General features: G+C 38.3%; 2 protein-coding genes across 5 annotated transcripts in view; one reads left to right on the top strand and one right to left on the bottom strand.

Moving 5' to 3' along the window:
- The window catches only part of NFAT5 (nuclear factor of activated T cells 5), a 168879-nt gene extending 153528 nt beyond the window's left edge, over nucleotides 1-15351 (top strand). For all 4 annotated transcript variants that reach the window (XM_053604625.1, XM_053604636.1, XM_053604644.1 and 1 more), the window contains 4 exons: nucleotides 95-243; nucleotides 1540-4027; nucleotides 5613-5856; nucleotides 7279-15351. In XM_053604625.1, the coding sequence (XP_053460600.1) occupies nucleotides 95-243; nucleotides 1540-4027; nucleotides 5613-5848 (2873 nt within the window). In that variant the 3' untranslated portion in view covers nucleotides 5849-5856; nucleotides 7279-15351. The remainder of the gene's footprint in view (nucleotides 1-94; nucleotides 244-1539; nucleotides 4028-5612; nucleotides 5857-7278) is intronic.
- The window catches only part of NOB1 (NIN1 (RPN12) binding protein 1 homolog), a 270061-nt gene that overhangs the window by 201545 nt on the left and 50024 nt on the right, over nucleotides 1-18492 (bottom strand). The window lies entirely within an intron of this gene.

Consider the following 18492-nt stretch of genomic DNA (forward strand, 5'->3'; position numbering starts at 1 on the left):
GCATTTAAATCATGACTATTGTCAACAAATTATAAAATGAAATTGTTGATAATTTTTGTGATTTTAAACTGTCCTTTCTTTTTTGTGTGTGCAGCAATGAAAACTACTGGATGTAATTTAGATAAGGTAAATATCCTTCCTAACGCCCTGATCACTCCACTCATATCAAGCAGTATGATTAAGAGTGAAGATGTTACTCCAATGGAAGTAACAGCTGAAAAAAGGTCTTCCCCTATTTTTAAGGTAAGCTGTATTGCCTAGTGCCCCAACTCTTAACCTCACATATAAAAGTTACTGTATTTTACTTGTCCCATTTCTTTGATTTTGTGTGTGCACACGCTTTGGATGCACTTGATGAATTTTGCTTTTCAAAATAAGTGCTTTATACTTCACCAAAATTGTACACAGCATGACTGCCAATATACATTCTGACAAAGGAAGAATTAATATGTTGCTAGACCTGTGGGGTGTGTGGGGAGTTAATGAAAGTAGCAATTTTAGCATTTTCAGAATTAGAGACACCCCCCTCCCGTCTTTGCCCATAACTCCTCCTCCCTATTTTGACTTGTTTCCCTCCCTATAATATTACTGATAAGCCACAAAATGGAGATATTTTGATATCTCTTCTTCCTGAACCATAGAATTAATGTGTTCTTATTGCCCTTAATTTGCGAAAGCATATCAATACCTGATTATTGTCTACTTCCTTGTTTGACTATCTTTGCTTATAGTACTTTAAAAATATATATCCTGACCGGGTGCGGTGGCTCATGCCTGTAATCCTAGCACTTGGGAGGCCAAGGCGGGTGGATTGCCTGAGCTCACAGGTTGAGACCAGACTGAGCCAGTGCAAGATCCTATCTGTAAAAATAGTTGGGCATTGTGGCGGGTGCCTATAGTCCCAGCTACTTGAGAGACTCTGAAGCAAGAGAATTGCTTGAGCCCAAAGAGCTTGAGGTTGCTGTGAGCTGTAATGCCATTGTACTCTACCGAGGGCGATATAATGAGACTGTCTCAAAAAAATAAATAAATAAATAAAATTTAAAAATAATAAAAATATATATCCTGGCTGGGTACTGTGGCTTAAACCTTAATCCTAGCACTCTGGGAGGCCAACGCAGGTAGATTGCCCAAGCTCACAGGTTCAAGACCATCCAGCTGAGCAAGAGTGAGACCCCCGTCTCTGAAAATAGCCGGGTGTTGTGGCAGACACTTGTAGACCTAGCTACTTGGGAGGCTGAGGCAAGAAAATCGCTTGAGCCCAAGAGTTTGAGGTTGCTGTGAGCTGTGACACCAGGGCATTCTACTGAGGGCAACAAAGTGAGACTCTGTCTCAAAAAAAAAAAAGTGTGTGTGTGTATCCTGATGACAATCAGGCATCATGTTTTCATGGAGACTCATAGTCTTGGGACTGTTCTCTAAATGATAATATAGAGTGGAAAATTGGTCCTGTATATATTTTTAGAACAATAATTTTTGAAGTATCTTATGAGCTTATGTAATGTTTATATATTCATATTGAGTTTTTTAATTTTTTAGACGACCAAGGCAGTTGGATCAACTCAGCAAACGTTAGAAAATATCTCCAACATAGCAGGAAATGGATCTTTTTCATCACCATCATCTTCCCATTTACCTTCTGAAAATGAAAAGCAGCAACAGATTCAGCCCAAAGTGTACAACCCAGAGACCCTGACAACTATCCAAACACAAGACATCTCACAGCCTGGTACCTTTCCAGCAGTTTCTGGTTCTAGTCAGCTGCCCAACAGCGATGCACTCCTGCAGCAGGCAACACAATTCCAAACCAGAGAATCTCAATCTAGAGAGGTATTACAGTCAGATGGCACAGTGGTTAATTTGTCACAACTGACTGAAGCATCACAACAGCAGCAGCAGTCACCACTACAAGAACAAGCACAGACCTTACAGCAGCAGATTTCATCAAATATTTTTCCATCACCAAATAGTGTGAGTCAGCTACAGAATACTATTCAGCAGTTGCAAGCAGGAAGTTTTACAGGCAGTACTGCTGGCAGCAGCAGTGGGAGTGTTGACTTGGTCCAACAAGTTTTAGAGGCACAACAGCAGTTATCTTCAGTTTTATTTTCTGCTCCAGATGGTAATGAGAATGTTCAAGAACAGCTTAGTGCAGACATTTTTCAACAAGTCAGTCAAATTCAAAATAGTGTAAGCCCTGGAATGTTTTCCTCAACAGAGCCAACAGTCCATACCAGATCAGATAATTTAATGCCTGGAAGAGCTGAAAGTGTTCATCCACAGGCTGAAAACACGTTGTCTAATCAACAGCAGCAACAACAGCAACAGCAAGTGATGGAATCGTCAGCTGCAATGGTGATAGAGATGCAGCAGAGTATCTGCCAGGCAGCTGCCCAGATTCAGTCAGAATTATTCCCTCCTGCTTCAGCAAATGGAAACCTTCAGCAATCGCCAGTTTACCAGCAGACTTCTCACATGATGAGTGCATTATCTACCAATGAGGACATGCAAATGCAATGTGAGTTGTTTTCTTCTCCTCCTGCAGTTTCTGGAAATGAAACTTCTACAACCACCACACCTCAGGTTGCGACTCCTGGCACTACCATGTTTCAGACATCAAGTTCAGGAGATGGAGAAGAAAGTGGAGCACAGGCAAAACAGATTCAGAACAGTGTGTTTCAGACCATGGTCCAGATGCAACATAGTGGGGACAATCAACCTCAAGTTAACCTTTTTTCATCTACAAAAAGTATGATGAGTGTTCAGAATAGTGGTACCCAGCAACAAGGCAATGGTTTATTCCAGCAGGGTAATGAGATGATGTCACTTCAATCTGGGAATTTTTTGCAGCAGTCTTCTCATTCACAGTCTCCACTTTTTCATCCTCAAAATCCCATTGCTGATGCTCAGAACCTTTCCCAGGAGACACAAGGTTCTATCTTTCATAGTCCAAATCCTATTGTCCACAGTCAGACTTCTACAACCTCCTCTGAACAAATGCAGCCTTCAATGTTTCACTCTCAAAGTACCATTGCTGTGTTACAGGGCTCTTCAGTTCCTCCAGACCAGCAGTCAACCAACCTATTTCTCTCGCAGAGTCCTATGAATAATCTTCAAACTAACACAGTGACCCAAGAAGAACAGATTTCATTTTTTGCAGCACAGAACTCAATTTCACCACTTCAGTCAGCATCAAACCCTGAACAGCAAGCTGCTTTTCAACAGCAAGCTCCAATATCACGCATCCAGAACACTATGCTTTCCCAAGAACAAGCACAGCCATCCCAGCAAGGCTTATTTCAGCCTCAGGTGTCTCTGGGTTCCCTTCCATCTAATCCAATCCCTCAAAACCAACAAGGAACAATTTTCCAGTCACAGCACTCAATAGTTGCCCTGCAGAGTAACTCTCCATCCCAGGACCAGCAGCAGCAGCAGCAACAGCAACAACAGCAACAACAGCAGCAGAACATTTTATTCAGTAACCAGAATACCATGGCTACAATGGCATCTCAAAAGCAGCCACCACCAAACATGATCTTCAACCCGAACCAAAATCCACTGGCTAGTCAGGAGCAACAGAACCAGTCAATTTTTCACCAACAAAGTAATATGGCCCCAATGAATCAAGAGCAGCAGTCCATGCAATTTCAGAATCAGTCCACAGTTTCCTCACTTCAGAACCCAGGCCCTACCCAGTCTGAATCATCACAGACCTCCTTGTTCCATAGCTCTCCTCAGATTCAGTTGGTACAAGGGTCACCTAGTTCTCAAGATCAACAAGTAACACTCTTCCTCTCTCCAGCATCCATGTCTGCTTTGCAGACTGGTATAAACCAACAAGACATGCAACAGTCTCCTCTTTATTCCCCTCAGAGCAACATGCCTGGAATCCAAGGAGCCACATCTTCACCTCAACCACAGGCTACTTTGTTTCACAACACTGCAGGAGGCACCATGAACCAACTGCAGAATTCTCCTGGCTCATCTCAGCAGACTTCAGGAATGTTCTTATTTGGCATTCAAAATAGTAAGAACTTCTTTCTAATTTCTCATTGCTTAATTGAAATGGTCAGATTATTATTATTATTAGAAGGAAGAGAGTTATAATCATTTTAAGAGCACAGATTGTAGTTAGAACTTTACCACTTATAGATTTTGTGATCTTGTACAAATATATTTTTATGGACCTCAGTTTTCACATCTCAAATGCTGATATTACATACTTGAAAAGGATATTGAGTGGGGCGGCGCCTGTGGCTCAGTCAGTAAGGCGCCGGCCCCATATACCGAGGGTGGCGGGTTCAAACCCAGCCCCGGCCAAACTGCAACCAAAAAATAGCCGGGCATTGTGGCGGGCGCCTGTAGTCCCAGCTGCTCGGGAGGCTGAGGCAAGAGAATCGCTTAAGCCCAGGAGTTGGAGGTTGCTGTGAGCTGTGTGAGGCCATGGCACTCTACCGAGAGCCATAAAGTGAGACTCTGTCTCTACAAAAAAAAAAAAAAAAGAAAAAGAAAAGGATATTGAGTGGATATATATTATATATATAGAAATGTTTGTTTGCTGTTTTAAACTATAAACTTGAAAAGGGAAATGAAGTAATGACAGATAATAGCCAATTGAAGTAAATAGTTTCTAAGGAAGTGGAAATCCATCTTTCATATATATGTGATCTGACAATTAAGTTTGTGAGCTTGCCTGTATTTTTTGTTGCAGTTGCCATTGTTGTTTAGCTGGCCTGGGCCAGGTTCAAACCTGCCACCCTCGGTGTATGTGGCTGGTGCTGTAACCACTGTGCTACAGCTGGCGAGCCAATTAAACATTTTTCTGAGGGGAGAGAAGGTGTCACTGATGAAGAAAGGTCTGGATGGCCAGTAACTAGAAGAGTTGAAGAAAACATTGCAAAAATTTGTCAAATTGTGCATCAAAATTATTGGCTGACTGTGAGAAGCATAGCGGAACATGTAAACATCGATAGAGAAATAGGAAAATCTTAACCAAAAATCTTGACCAACAATTCATGGCTCTTGAATCATGACAGTGTATTTGCTCACACAGCATTGTGGGGGAGTTTTTTGCTGAATAACTATATTGGAACACCCTCTCTATTCACCTGATCTGGCCCCCAAGAGCTTTTTTTTTCTTTACCCAAAGGTAAAGGAAATATCAAAAGGAAGACATTTTGGGGACATTTAGGACATCAAGGGTAATATGACAATATATTTGATAGCCATTCCGGAAAAAGAGTTCCAAAATGTCTTTGAAGGGAGGACTAGGTGCTACATCAGTGCATAGCTTCCCAAGGGGCATACTTCACAGGTGACCATAGTGGTATTTGGTATTTAGCAATAAGGTATATAGCACTTTTTTTAGGATGAGTTCACAAACTTAAATGTCAGACCCAAGGATATAATATAGGACTTAGTGATTGATATCTAAGCAAAGATGTATTTTATATACTTAGAGAAAACCTAAGATGAATTTTAGTACCATTCTGTGAATATTTTTTAATAATATACTAGTTGAACACAGTAATGAATTTTCCTCAGCTACTAATAAATGTCTTCTTTATGAATCTTTACTGATGAGGTATGTTCTATTTTCACTGTCTTTGCAGACTGTAGTCAGCTTTTAACCTCTGGACCAACTACATTGCCAGATCAGTTGATGGCCATAAGTCAGCCAGGCCAACCGCAAAACGAAGGCCAGCCACCTGTGACAACACTTCTTTCTCAGCAGATGTCAGAGAATTCTCCACTGGCATCTTCTATGAATACTAACCAGAACATCGAAAAGATTGATTTGCTTGTTTCATTGCAAAACCAAGGGAACAACTTGACTGGTTCCTTTTAACTCGATATGTAAGTATTTTTTGATTGTCAAAAAGCATCCAATTTTTATTTTTCTTAAAGATTTTGTTTAAATAATAGCAGTTTAGTTTCTAATCTTTTAAAATATGTGTTTCTCAGAAGATGGTACTTTCCCACTCTGCGTAAATTACTCTGAGTGATCACTTATGCTCATATTATTATAGGGTTGAGCATCCCTAGTTTGAAAAACCGATCTGAAATGCTTCAAAATCTGAAACTTTTTTTGAGTGCCAGCATGACACCAAAAGTGGAATATTCCACAGCTGACCTGATGTGATGGGTCATAGTCAAAACCCAGGTATACAATTCCTTTACCATCCTCAAAGGAAAAACCTTCCCAGCCCTCTTTAGTTGTGATATATCTTTTCAAGGTATACATGAAACCAGGAATGAATTTTGTGTTTAGACTTGGGTCCCCTCCCAAATAAGAGAACTTTTGATTTAACATTATGTATATGCATATATTCCAAAATCTGAAAAAATCTGAAATCAGAAACACTCCTTGTCCCAAGCATTTCAAATAAAAGATACTGAACCTATATTGGGCATTCATTCTGTCTGTAAGCTTCTTTGCCTTATAATAATAGAACATTTGATGAGTGTGCAGAATACTCCTTTGTACTATATGTTGAATATGATCATGTCTTATTTCTCCTTTCTTCAAGAAATACTGAAAAATGTTGAGTCAGAAAAGTCTATGGAAGAACAAATATGATAAAATTTCATTTATAATACTGTAATATACTTCAAGATCATTCAGGATGATAGGAACTTTTTTTTTTTTTTTTGGTAGAGACAGAGTTTCACTTTATGGCCCTCGGTAGAGTGCCGTGGCGTCACACAGCTCGCAGCAACCTCCAACTCCTGGGCTTAGGCGATTCTCCTGCCTCAGCCTCCCAAATAGCTGGGACTACAGGCGCCCGCCACAACGCCCAGCTATTTTTTTTGTTGCAGTTTGGCGGGGGCTGGGTTTGAACATGCCACCCTCCATATATGGGGCCAGCACCCTGCTCACTGAGCCACAGGCGCTGCCCAGATGATAGGAACTTTATAAATGTTTTCCTTTCTGGCCAGGTTCAGTGGTTCATGTCTATCATTCTAGCACTCTGGGAGACAGAGCTGGGAGGATCCCTTGAGCTTAGGAGTTCAAGACCTGCCTGAGAAAGAGTGAGACTTCTGTCTCTACATCTTTACTAGAAATAGAAAAAATTAGGCTGGCATTGTGGTGGGTACCTATAGTCATAGCTACTTGAGAGGCTGAAGCAAGAGGATCTCTTGAACCCAAGAGTTGGAGGTTGCTGTGAGCTAAGCTGATGCCACAGCACTCTAGCCTGGGCAACAGAGAGAGACTGTCTCAAAAAAAAAAGTTTGGTCTTCTAATGAGTTATATTAAATCTTTTTCCTTTTTTTTAGAAATTCCATGACGAAAAATCCTGATTTCCAAGATGTCCTGAGATCTTATGGTTTCATGAGGATTACTGAACTGTTACTTAAAAACAAAACAAAATACAAAAAACTGTATTTGAGTAAATGGATAGATTTTACTCTGACTGCAGAAGGGCACACCTATGCTGTCTGCTGCAGTGACTAGCCATCAATGTTAACATCTTCATGTTTTATATTCCTAATAACAGTGATGACTGAGAACCAATTTGAGTCTCCAGCTGACAGAATTAATTGTTGCATTTTCCTAGGCATAATTTCTTTAAAAGTACAGTTTAATTTCAAGGCTGGACTACTCAGTTATTATTGCTATTAGAAAATAATATCTGTCATGTTTACTTGTGTTCTTCATTTTTTCGTGTATTGTTTTAGTCAAGTAATAGCTTTTGAAAAAGTAAAATTCAGTGATAACTAAGGCTGTGAGTTTTTTTCAATATAAAAAGCACAGCTGTTGGCCAAAGTGAAGGAATCTTTTCTCAGTTTTTATGGAGAAACTGAAAGGGGTAACATTGTGAGAAGTAAGCCGTATTAAGAACTCTATGCAGATAAGAGAACTGTTGATTTAACATAAAGGCAGACAACACTCAAAACTGGGGACAGCTGGAATGCTATTGGTTTTATTTTGCAGAGAGTTGTTTTAGTTCTCTGTATTTCTATTAAGGGATTTAGCCATAATTGTGCATAGAAAAATAATTCTCTTTCTCTATAAAAAAGGGGATAATATATGGTGAATTATGTTCTGAGATCCTCCTACAGTGATTTAAAACTGACAGAATGATTTGAGTCTGTTTTCTTCTTAACCTAGTCATAGGCTGGAATATCTTAGGCTGGTATTCCCTTTTTATATGCATCTGTGTTATTTTCCACCTCTTTTTCTCTTTATTTTAAACAAGTATTAATATACTACTGGCTTTGTGACCCTGTAGCAACTTAAAGGAAAAGGCCGCTTTAATCTAGGGTGACCTACCAATCCTGCAGCACAGGGCAGGGAGTACTCCTTTGGGAATTATTGGGAGTTGATTCCTGAGAAACAATGCATATTTTCCCCTGTGAACGGTGCTGTTCCAAAGTCTTCAAATTTTTCCCACTAATAGGAAACTGTGTAAATTTCAATTGGAAAAAAAAATAAAAGGCAAACTAAAATTTCTTGAAACATCACTTCTCCCTGAGCTGCAGTGAGTATAAATTCACTTGTCACCTCAGTGCTTTACTTGGTCACTTACCTGATGGTTCCCACAAGCCTTAGGCTTTACAGGGTCATATTATTGACTTAAAATGAAGAATTAACTTGTGTTACATCTACTATGTATAAAGAGCAAAATAACACACTCCAGAACTTGCAGTTGTAGCATTAGTTATACAGTTTTGGGTGTTCCTGCCACCCATGGGATGCCTGCTTTTCACTACACCTGTGTCTGGACACCTGCTTATGTCTCATTTTCCTTTCAGCATGTGGAGAACTGTCAATGCAGTGTAAGGCCAACGTCTGTGTGGCTTCAGTGTGTTGATATAATGTTTTGGTATCCTTGTCTGTTTCATTTATTTGTTAGATGTACAAAAAAATAGCCTGTTAATTGCTATTGAAAGCTACTTTTCTAGCCGGGCGTTGTGGCGGGCGCCTGTAGTCCCAGCTACTCGGGAGGCTGAGGCAAGAGAATCGCTTAAGCCCAGGAGTTGGAGGTTGCTGTGAGCTGTGTGAGGCCACGGCACTCTATCGAGGGCCATAAAGTGAGACTCTGTCTCTACAAAAAAAAAAAAAAAAGAAAGCTACTTTTCTGTTCTAGTTTTTTTCTGTCCTGTACATTTAGTTGAAGTGTGTGGACTTGTGGTGTTGGCTTGTTTATACAAGAGAGGTTTTCCCCTTTTTTTGTGATGGTCTTTGTTCTTTGAATGTGCTCTTCTAATTTTTTTCCCTCTTTCTTCTTTTGTATTCTTCCCTCCACCCCCAACCCTTTCTTTCTTTCTCTCTCTGATTGAGAGGCATTGAATTACGTTTTCAGTAGTACAGGCTTCTTGCCGATATGAAGGGAACTTTTCAGAAAGAGACCTACTCTGGGTCATTTAATTTTGAATACAGTTTTCAATCGTTCAAGTTTTGGATGGTTTATATCTAATGTGTGTTTCATTTTTTTGGAAAGCTATATTTTGTATTTAGGAAATGGTATACTATTTTGCTATTTGTACTGAGTGAGTACATTGGCATAAATATAGAAATTTATATATATACATATATATAAACTATTCTTTTTTGCCACACATTTTTGTGGTAAATTTGTGAGTTTGTCTGATGTTCTACCACAACGTGGCGTCTGATAACAGTGAAGGGGGGGTTTGTTATGTCTTTATTGAGTATTTAAGTATCTTTTGAAACAAATGACTTGTTCATCTGTGGCCATTCCATCAGGCAGTTCCTTGGTGTTAATAGTGGGCTAAAGGCAGCTTACTGTGTGTTTGCTGGATCTTTTACTCAGCAAAATGTTAGAGTAAGGAAACCCATCAAGGCAGTTGTGTCAAATGGTGTTTCACAAGAATGAGCCATTCAGTCTTTGCTCACTATGTATTTAATATTTTATTATTATTGTTGTTGTTATTAATTGGCTTTCTGTATCCTATGCCTTTTATTTATAAAGACACTAAAAAAAACCATGTTTGTAATTTTAATAACATTTTCCCCATCTTGTAATATCCAGAGCTACTTTATAAATTCTCTGAACCAAAAGTATTTTCCTCAATATATCTCTTCTCCCTCAGCCCCTATCAGGAAAAATTACCCAATATAGTTCAGGTTATGAGAAGGATCAGCTACACAATCCAGTGCTTCAGTTTTAAAATATAAAACTCTAACCCTAGAGCAGGCTTCACTATAATGTCAGATAAAGCAAACATAGCAGGTATTACAAGAACTGAAGAACTAAGTTTTTTTTCTGATTTTTTATTTTTTCCTACAAGATATCATAGGAGACTCAAGAAGTCTGTGTCTGTTCACCAAATTCTAATTAGAATGACTGTTAATACTGCCCTATGGATGAAGTGGTGGCAAGAAGACTGGCTTGTGTGCTGATTTCTGTGAATTAGCAAGAGGTTTATCATTGTAAAACGCTAATTGGCAATGCCAAGTCACTGGGACCAATTTTATGTTTTATAATACCTAAGTTTAAAACAGAACATACACCTGAACTGTAGTGGTTGGATTGGATGGAGGCAGAAAACCCAATTTTTATTCTCATAAATTTTGTGGTTATTTATACAAGGGCTGTGCTATGCTACCATATTCTTATTCAATAATGATAGTTTGGTGGTTTTTTTTTTTTTTTACATTGTTAAATGTTCCTTGCCCCTAAAGGTCAATGTTAAATACAACATTCTGAATATATGATTTGGTTACGAAGAGTATTTGTCTTCTTATTAAAGCTCAGTGGTTGATACTTGTGCTAATAAGGCAGTTTACTAGTTACTGTTACACATTATAGCTACATATAGAAGAAACTCAGTGAGCCAGCAAAGGCCACGAAACAATTTATTAAATTTATTTATGGCAGAAGGACCTAAATAAACTGTGAACCACGTTTTATTTCTTTATATTGTTACAGTCAGTTGTTCTTACTTTTACTAACTCACTAATTAATGCTCGGAGCTTATCTCTGTGTGTGTGTGTGTGTGTTATTCTTTGTTGTCATTATTTGTGTATATCCACAGCAAAATGGGAGAAGAAATTAGAAGTCATATTTTGCCTCTGAGCTTTATCGTGTTATCTTTGTGATTAGAGTATCATGCTGTGTTACTTAGCTAATGCAGATCTGTTTTACCCAGTCTCCCTAGATGAGGTTGTTTAAAGGGGCTTTGTTTATTACAAAAGGAGTATGAATGAGAGATCTTCCTTTTTTCCTTCCTTCTTCCTTCCCTTCCTCTCTTTTCTTTCAATCTACCCTGCCTTGCTTTTTTCTGTAGTATCATATGAGGTGTAGTTTGGAATTTCATTCTAGTGCGTTTCCTGCCCATCACAACCTCAGCTAATCTACCTAGAAAAAACAGTGTCAAAGGAAAAGAGAAAAGTTGTATCTGAGTCCCTCCTGAACTAAGATTAATTCTTTTTGACTACTTAAGTGAAATCATTAGATGCATCAGCAAATAATGTTCAGAATAAAATGATTTAATAATTAAAGTCTCATATGTAACAGTTGTAATTTTTCACTCGGAGTAGTAATCTGAGAATTTTTCATTTTTCTGATGAAAATTTCTGTTCTAATATCTGTTTCCTAATTTATTTTTTAAATTAATTGAACATTGTATGAGAGCTGTTAGCTTTACTCTGCTTGTGACCATAGGCTTCATCTCTGAACAAGACTGTCATCCACATCCACACGCCTTTGGATATAAGGAGGGACCCAGTCTGGAGAGACTGTGTAGGAAAAAATAACTCAGAGTATGTACCCTAATGAATGGATTAGTACAATTGCATAACATGTATTAAAAAGAGATTTTCTCCTCTGTCTATTTGTGCCACTAGATCTAAACTATAGAGATAATGTTCATAACATAGTAAATACCTATCAGAATAATATCTACAATATCTTTTGTGAATGGTCCTAGTGTTCCAATTACTTCTTTAACCCTCGTTTAATTTAATATCATGCCATTCTAGCCTCATTTATTAATAAAGTTGTTTTTACTCCACTTTTCCGGGAAATTTTTAAAATTAATATTTTATATCTAGATTAAATGGTTATGAAAAAGTGCCTTTTTTACCTTAATAATACTCCCTTCTTATAATTTTTATTTTTCACCATTGCCAAAAAGATATAAATAAATGTTTTTAACAGGTCCCAACTTTTACTTTTTCCATTTAGCCATTCTTTTCTCCATTTCCTGGTCACTATCAGAAACAACTTCGTAAGTCCTTTCAGCTTAAGAATAACAGAAAAGATGCAATGTTAGAATTGTTTCTTTGGGGGAGGGTAAAAGATTACAGAATTATACTATTTAGGCTTTATATAAATTAACTATAAAGTTTTCTTCATTTCAACCACCTAATAATAGGTCTTACCTAAATACTAATGAGAATTTTACTATCTCTGAGACTTCATGCACACAAACGTATATAAGTCTGAAGAAGGAAATGTTTAAGGCATTTTCTCTGATCTTCATTTGATGAAAATAAATCACTGCTAAAGCATAGTTTGAGTCCTGATAATGTCAGTTTCTTTTTTTTTAACTAGACAGGACAGAGTTGCTCATTTTAGTGTACTTATCAGAACCTCAATTAATTTGCCTAAAAATATTGAAGGAAATGAGGTAGAAGTTATATCTGAGTCCCTGTAAACCTAAGATAATAATTCTTTTCTACCAGATACAATTGGATTGTGTGTCCTGGTTTTTGTTAATTTTGACTTTATTCCAGCTCCTTACCACAATGGTGGTGCTTGAAAAAACGTCCATGAGCAACAGGTCAAGATAGTAGTACCGTTAGGATAGAGCTGCCTTCCCCATGCAGGTATTTCTGTGACTGTTAGTGAAGACTGCAAACCTTTATGCAATATTCTTAGTACCCTATTGATATTATGCACTTTAATCATTCCAAAGAAGCCAAGAATGTGTAGTGATAATTCCTTCTTAATGAATACATCTTAACTATTTAGTATACCTTGTCCCATTTTCTTTTGGACAACCAACTTAGTATAAGAATTATGTGGATATTTTCTAAAGTGACCATATAGTAGAACTTAAGACTTTATAGGAGGGAAATCATTTAGCAAATTATTTTAGAAACATTACAGTGTTTAGCTTGCTAATTCATATGTTTGAGAATTCATTAAAACCAATCCTTTTTCTATATGTTTTGTGTCATATACATAAGAACATTACAGCATGTCATTTTCTGTATGTGTAGTATGTGCAAACCAGTGGTTCTCAAAGTATGGTCCTCAGCCCACCAGCTAGCATCAGTATCACCTGGGAACTAGTCAGAAATGCAGATTTTTAGGCCTTATCCCAGATATACTGAATCAGAAACTCTGGAGTGAGGCCCAGCAATCTGTGTTTTAACAAGCCCTCTGGGTGATTCTGGTGTACACTAAAGTTTAAGAATCACTGGTATGAATTATATCTAGAGAGAGCTAGAAAGTTTTATTCCCACTCATATAAATATAGTTATACATGATTCTTTATATAAATTCAGCTTAACCTGATATCTATAATCATTTATTAGCAATGATAATTTAATCTCAATACTGCCTATAGAAATATTTTATGTACATATACAGTTAGTCTAGTTATTGATAATTCAGTTAACTTAGCTTGGCATTTTCCTACCACTTTACTAAAAAAGTTTACATTAAATGACTGATTTAAATACATAGGTGCAATGTTCTGTATTTATTTTAATTGTTATGACATTTAAATAGCTAATATAATTGACGGGTGCTAAAGTCTCCTGTTTATCCATAAAATGGGTACACTTTGGGCAGTGTAATACATGTACAAGATTTCTTTTCATTGCCTCATACTTTACCAGCAGACCACAGTTTTTCTCTGGCTAGAGCAGTTCTCAGAACAAAATTATCATTCCTTGTACACGTATTTATATTTGTATCTGAGATAGTAGACAAGATGGCTGGCCAGGTCAACATAGCACCTTACTCCTTTTTAAAATAGGTAAAACTTCTTTAAAAGTAGTTTGCTTTCTGTAAGAATTAATGTAGTAGAGATACAGTTGTGCTTGGAGCTGATGCTTCAGACAAGAATTATTTACTGAAATAAATAATTAAATAATATAATGCATTATATTATTTGGGCATTTCTCTTTTCTCAATTATATGAATCATGGTAAATATAAACTAACCACAAGATAAGGAGGTTTCTTCATTCGTTTTAACCTCCTGTGCAAATCAGTACCTGTATTGTTCTAATCTTCCTCCCATTGTTTACAAATCACAAGTTAACTTAGGAAAGAAAAATATACATTTCAGAATAAAAATAAGTGTATACTTACTTTATAAAAATCACCACTGCTATCTTTCCTTAATACTAGCAGTGGAAACGTAAGTGGCTTACTCTAAAAACTTTGGTGCTGGCAAATACATAGGCAAACTGTTGGAAGATGCTCTAGTTACATTCCTCCTTTTACTATTTCTTTTTCCCTCTTCCCCACTTGATGACATAATATATTCCTGTACCTAAAGCATTCTACCACACTTCTGTTTAACTCCAACTTTTGATCTCTCCTTTACAACTTACATGTTTAACCATATCACCGGCTTGTTCATTCACATTCTGTCTCCCTCCCTCCTTCTCTTCCCCTCTAACTCTCTTTCCCAGAAGTTATTTGCCTGGTTGGAAATATTTTGTTGGATTGCTTACTACAATGTATTAATTATTTTAGCTGATGAATCTCAGGACAACATATAAACACACATACACACACACGATCTCATATGTTTAAGTGGATTTGTAGTCGAACTTCTGTGTCTAAGATTAGAGAACTGTCCTGCAGTGAAGTGATTGGTGACTTTGGTAATTACAGACTGATTCCAATGAACTGAAGCTAATTTCTTTTGATAATGAATGTATCTGCTCACCTTGTTCCCTTCTAATGATGGATAAGCTCCAAGTAGTTGCTAATCTTTTGACAACTTCTACTGAGTATCATTCACTTCTTTTACTTAGTCTTTTAATAAATATACTGCAAATATTTCATTAACCTGTTCTCAAGTGGTTTAGCTACCATTCTGCCATTTAAATTTTTATTTACTTTTATTTGCTTGAGCACACTGATCAACCACTGAACTGCCTTCTTCCATTGTCCTGCAATGATATAAGGGTTACATTTTTGTGTATATGGCTTTCATAGTGGGGATTTCAGAGCACTGATACCAGATATTTTCAGTTTGTTCTCTGGGGAAATTTCATTTGCATCTATGTTTTTAGCTATCTGTGATAACTTGTTAAATATTAAAAAGATATTTTGCTTCTATTGGAACATTTGTATACTCGCAACTATATTTCTGTAAACAGCTGCAGTCAAAAATAAAACATTGAAAGTTTTCATTTTGCAGTGTGTAACTGTCTTTTTTTCCTCAAACTTCGTGAATGAATTCATGTATATGAATGACATTTTTGAGCAACTTGAATGTATGGCTGAAATTATAAAATTATTAGGGAAGAGATATGAAATACAGAAATATTTTTTATTTTGTATATACCATTTTGTCAGGAGAGTACAACTGATTTTTGTGTTACAGTACTTTTGTTATTGTATTTATTTTAAATAATTCATGTTTAGTCTTGGCGCCCATAGCTCAGTGGTTAGGGTGCTGGCCCCATAACACCAGGGCTGGTGGGTTCGAACTCGACCTGGGCCTGCTAACAACAACGAAAACTGCAACAAAAAAAATTGCTGGGTGTTGTGGCGGGTGCCTGTAGTCCCAGCTAGTTGGGAGGCTGAGGCAAAAGAATTACTTGAGTCCAGGAGTTTGAGGTTGCTGTGAGCTGTGAGGCTACAGCACTCTACAGAGGATGACGTAGTGAGACTCTTTCTCAAAAAAAAAAAAAAGAAAAACAAATTCATGTAAATAAACCTGAGCTGGTGGGTTCGAATCCAGCCTGGGCCTGCCAAACAACAGTGACAGCTGCAACCAAAAAATAGCCTGGTGTTGTGGTGGGCGCATGTAGTCCCAGCTACTTGGGAGGCTGAGGCAAGAGAATCGCTTGAGCCCAGGAGTTGGAGGTTGCTGTGAGCTGTAATGCCACAGCACTCTACCCAGGGCGACAGCTTGAGGCTCTGTCTCAAAAAAAAATTTTTTTTTCATGTAAAAAGCAGTACATACGTATGGAGGTGCTTTTGATGAAAACCAAGTCCCCTTATCCCTCAGTCCCCCACCCAGAGGCAATCTCTTTTTATTCCTTTGGTAGTTGTTTCCACATCCATAAGTTTGTGTTGACTACTGTGTGGTACATATAACCAATACTGGCACTCAAAATGATTTCAGATGCTACATGGATAAACATTGTTGTAAACATTATTTTTAAACTTAGGGTGGCGCCTGTGGCTCAAGGAGTAGGGCGCCGGTCCCATATGCCAGAGGTGGTGGGTTCAAACCTAGCCCTGGCCAAAAACCACAAAAAAATAAAATAAAATAAACTTACACATGTGTTTTAATATTCATTAGAAAAAATACAATGTGTCCACCTATTACATCCTTGAGGAAAAAATGAGTCAAGGAAAAATACCAAATAAATGCTAATACATATGGTACAGAAATAACTGAAGCTAGGCTGGGCGCAGTGGCTCACACCTGTAATCCTAGCACTTCAGGAGGCCGAGGCAGGTGGATTACCTGAACTCACAGGTTCAAAACCAGCCTGAGCCAAAGTGAGACCCTCGTAAAAGTAGCTGGGCATTGTGGTGGGCACCTGTCGGTCCCAGCTCCTCGAGAGGCTGAGGCAAGAGAATTGTTTGAGCCCAAGAGATTGAGGTTGCTGTGAGCTATGACACCATGGCACTTTACTGGGGGTGACAAAGTGAAACTGTCTCAAGAAAAAAAAAAAAGAAAGAAGCTTAAAAGACACTGCTTTAGACAGTATGCTTATACCTTCTTATCAAATAGAGACACTGATTATGCATTGATTATATGAAGAAGTGACGATTTTTAACATTCAAACATACATCTTGCGTTTTCGCTTATTAGTAGGCCATGTACAGACACATACTTTAACAATGCTGCCATTGTTCTAAATACACTGTTTAAAAGTTGTCTTTTGGTATTTATTGACTGGAACAACAGTGAAATGGTGTAATAACCAAATGAAATTTAATAAATATAAAAAATTATATACTTAGGTCCAGAAAACAGCATCTGTGGGCAAAAGCACTGATCTGAAGATGGGACTTCAATGGGGATGGGGCTGCCAGAAAAACTGATGGAATCTCCAGTTACATAATTTAAGTATGATGTCCTGGGTAAGGGAGGTACTTGTCCCCTACTCTGTTGTTTTGTTTTTGTAGAGACAGAGTCTCACTGTACAGTCCTCGGGTAGAGTGCCGGGGCGTCACACGGCTCACAGAAACTTCTAACTCTTGGGCTTACGCAATTCTCTTGCCTCAGCCTCCCGAGCAGCTGGGACTACAGGCACCTGCCACAATGCCCGGCTATTTTTTTGGTTGCAGTTTGGCCGGGGCCGGGTTTGAACCTGCCACCCTCGGTATATGGGGCCGGCGCCCTACCGACTGAGCCACAGGCGCCACTCGGAAGTTGCTACTCTTAATGTTCTGTTTTGTGGTGCCATCATCTCTGCTTCTACCGAGGCCTATCACATCGTATGTAAAGAGCAGGGGCTCTTATTTTGCCTACTATGTAGCCTCCATTCCTCAGTTTCTGTAAAGTGGAAACAATAACAACCCTCCTTGCAGGGTTGTTGGAAGAGTTAAATTAATTCATATAAAGTTACTTAGTTTCGGGCACACAATAAATGCGTCATAAGTATTACCTTGTATCAGTATTGCTAGTCCTAATTCTACTCTGCTTTTCTGTCTCATGTGTGCACTACTTCCCATATCCTTCTGTGTATTCGTTTGTTTACTGTTGCTTTTAACAGAGTATCTGAAATTGGGTAATTTGTCTAAAAAAAGAATTTTTTTTTCTTACATTTATAGAGGCTGAAAAGTTCCAGGTCAAGGAGGCACATCTGCTGAGAGCTGCCTTGTTGGTGAGTGGACGCTGAAGTGTCCTGGAGCGGTAGGGACTACCACATGGCAAGGGGGACTGAGCATGATAAGGTGCTCTGATCTCTCTTCCTCCTTAACAGCTACCAGTCCCCCTCCCATGATAACTCATTAATCTGTTCATCTTGTGGTTCCCAATCCCCAAGCTACAAAGTGGTATAGGTCATGGCCTGTTAGGAGCTGGGCCACACAGCAAGAGGAGAGCAGTGGCTGAGCAAGGGACATTCATCTGTATTTACAGCTGCTTCCCAGCGTTTGCCTCACTACCTGAACTCCACCTCCTGTCTTATCAGTGGCAGCATTAGATTGTCTCATAGGAGCGTGAACCCTAGTGTAGACTGTGCACGTGAGGGATATATGTTGTGCACTCACTATGAGAAGCTAATGCCCCCCACCCTAGTCTATGGAAAAACTATCTTCCGTGAAACCCATCTCTGATGCCAAAAAGGTTAGGGAAGGCTGTGCTA

The sequence above is a fragment of the Nycticebus coucang genome, chromosome 2 (assembly GCF_027406575.1).
Source record: "Nycticebus coucang isolate mNycCou1 chromosome 2, mNycCou1.pri, whole genome shotgun sequence".
Lineage (NCBI taxonomy): Eukaryota > Metazoa > Chordata > Mammalia > Primates > Lorisidae > Nycticebus > Nycticebus coucang.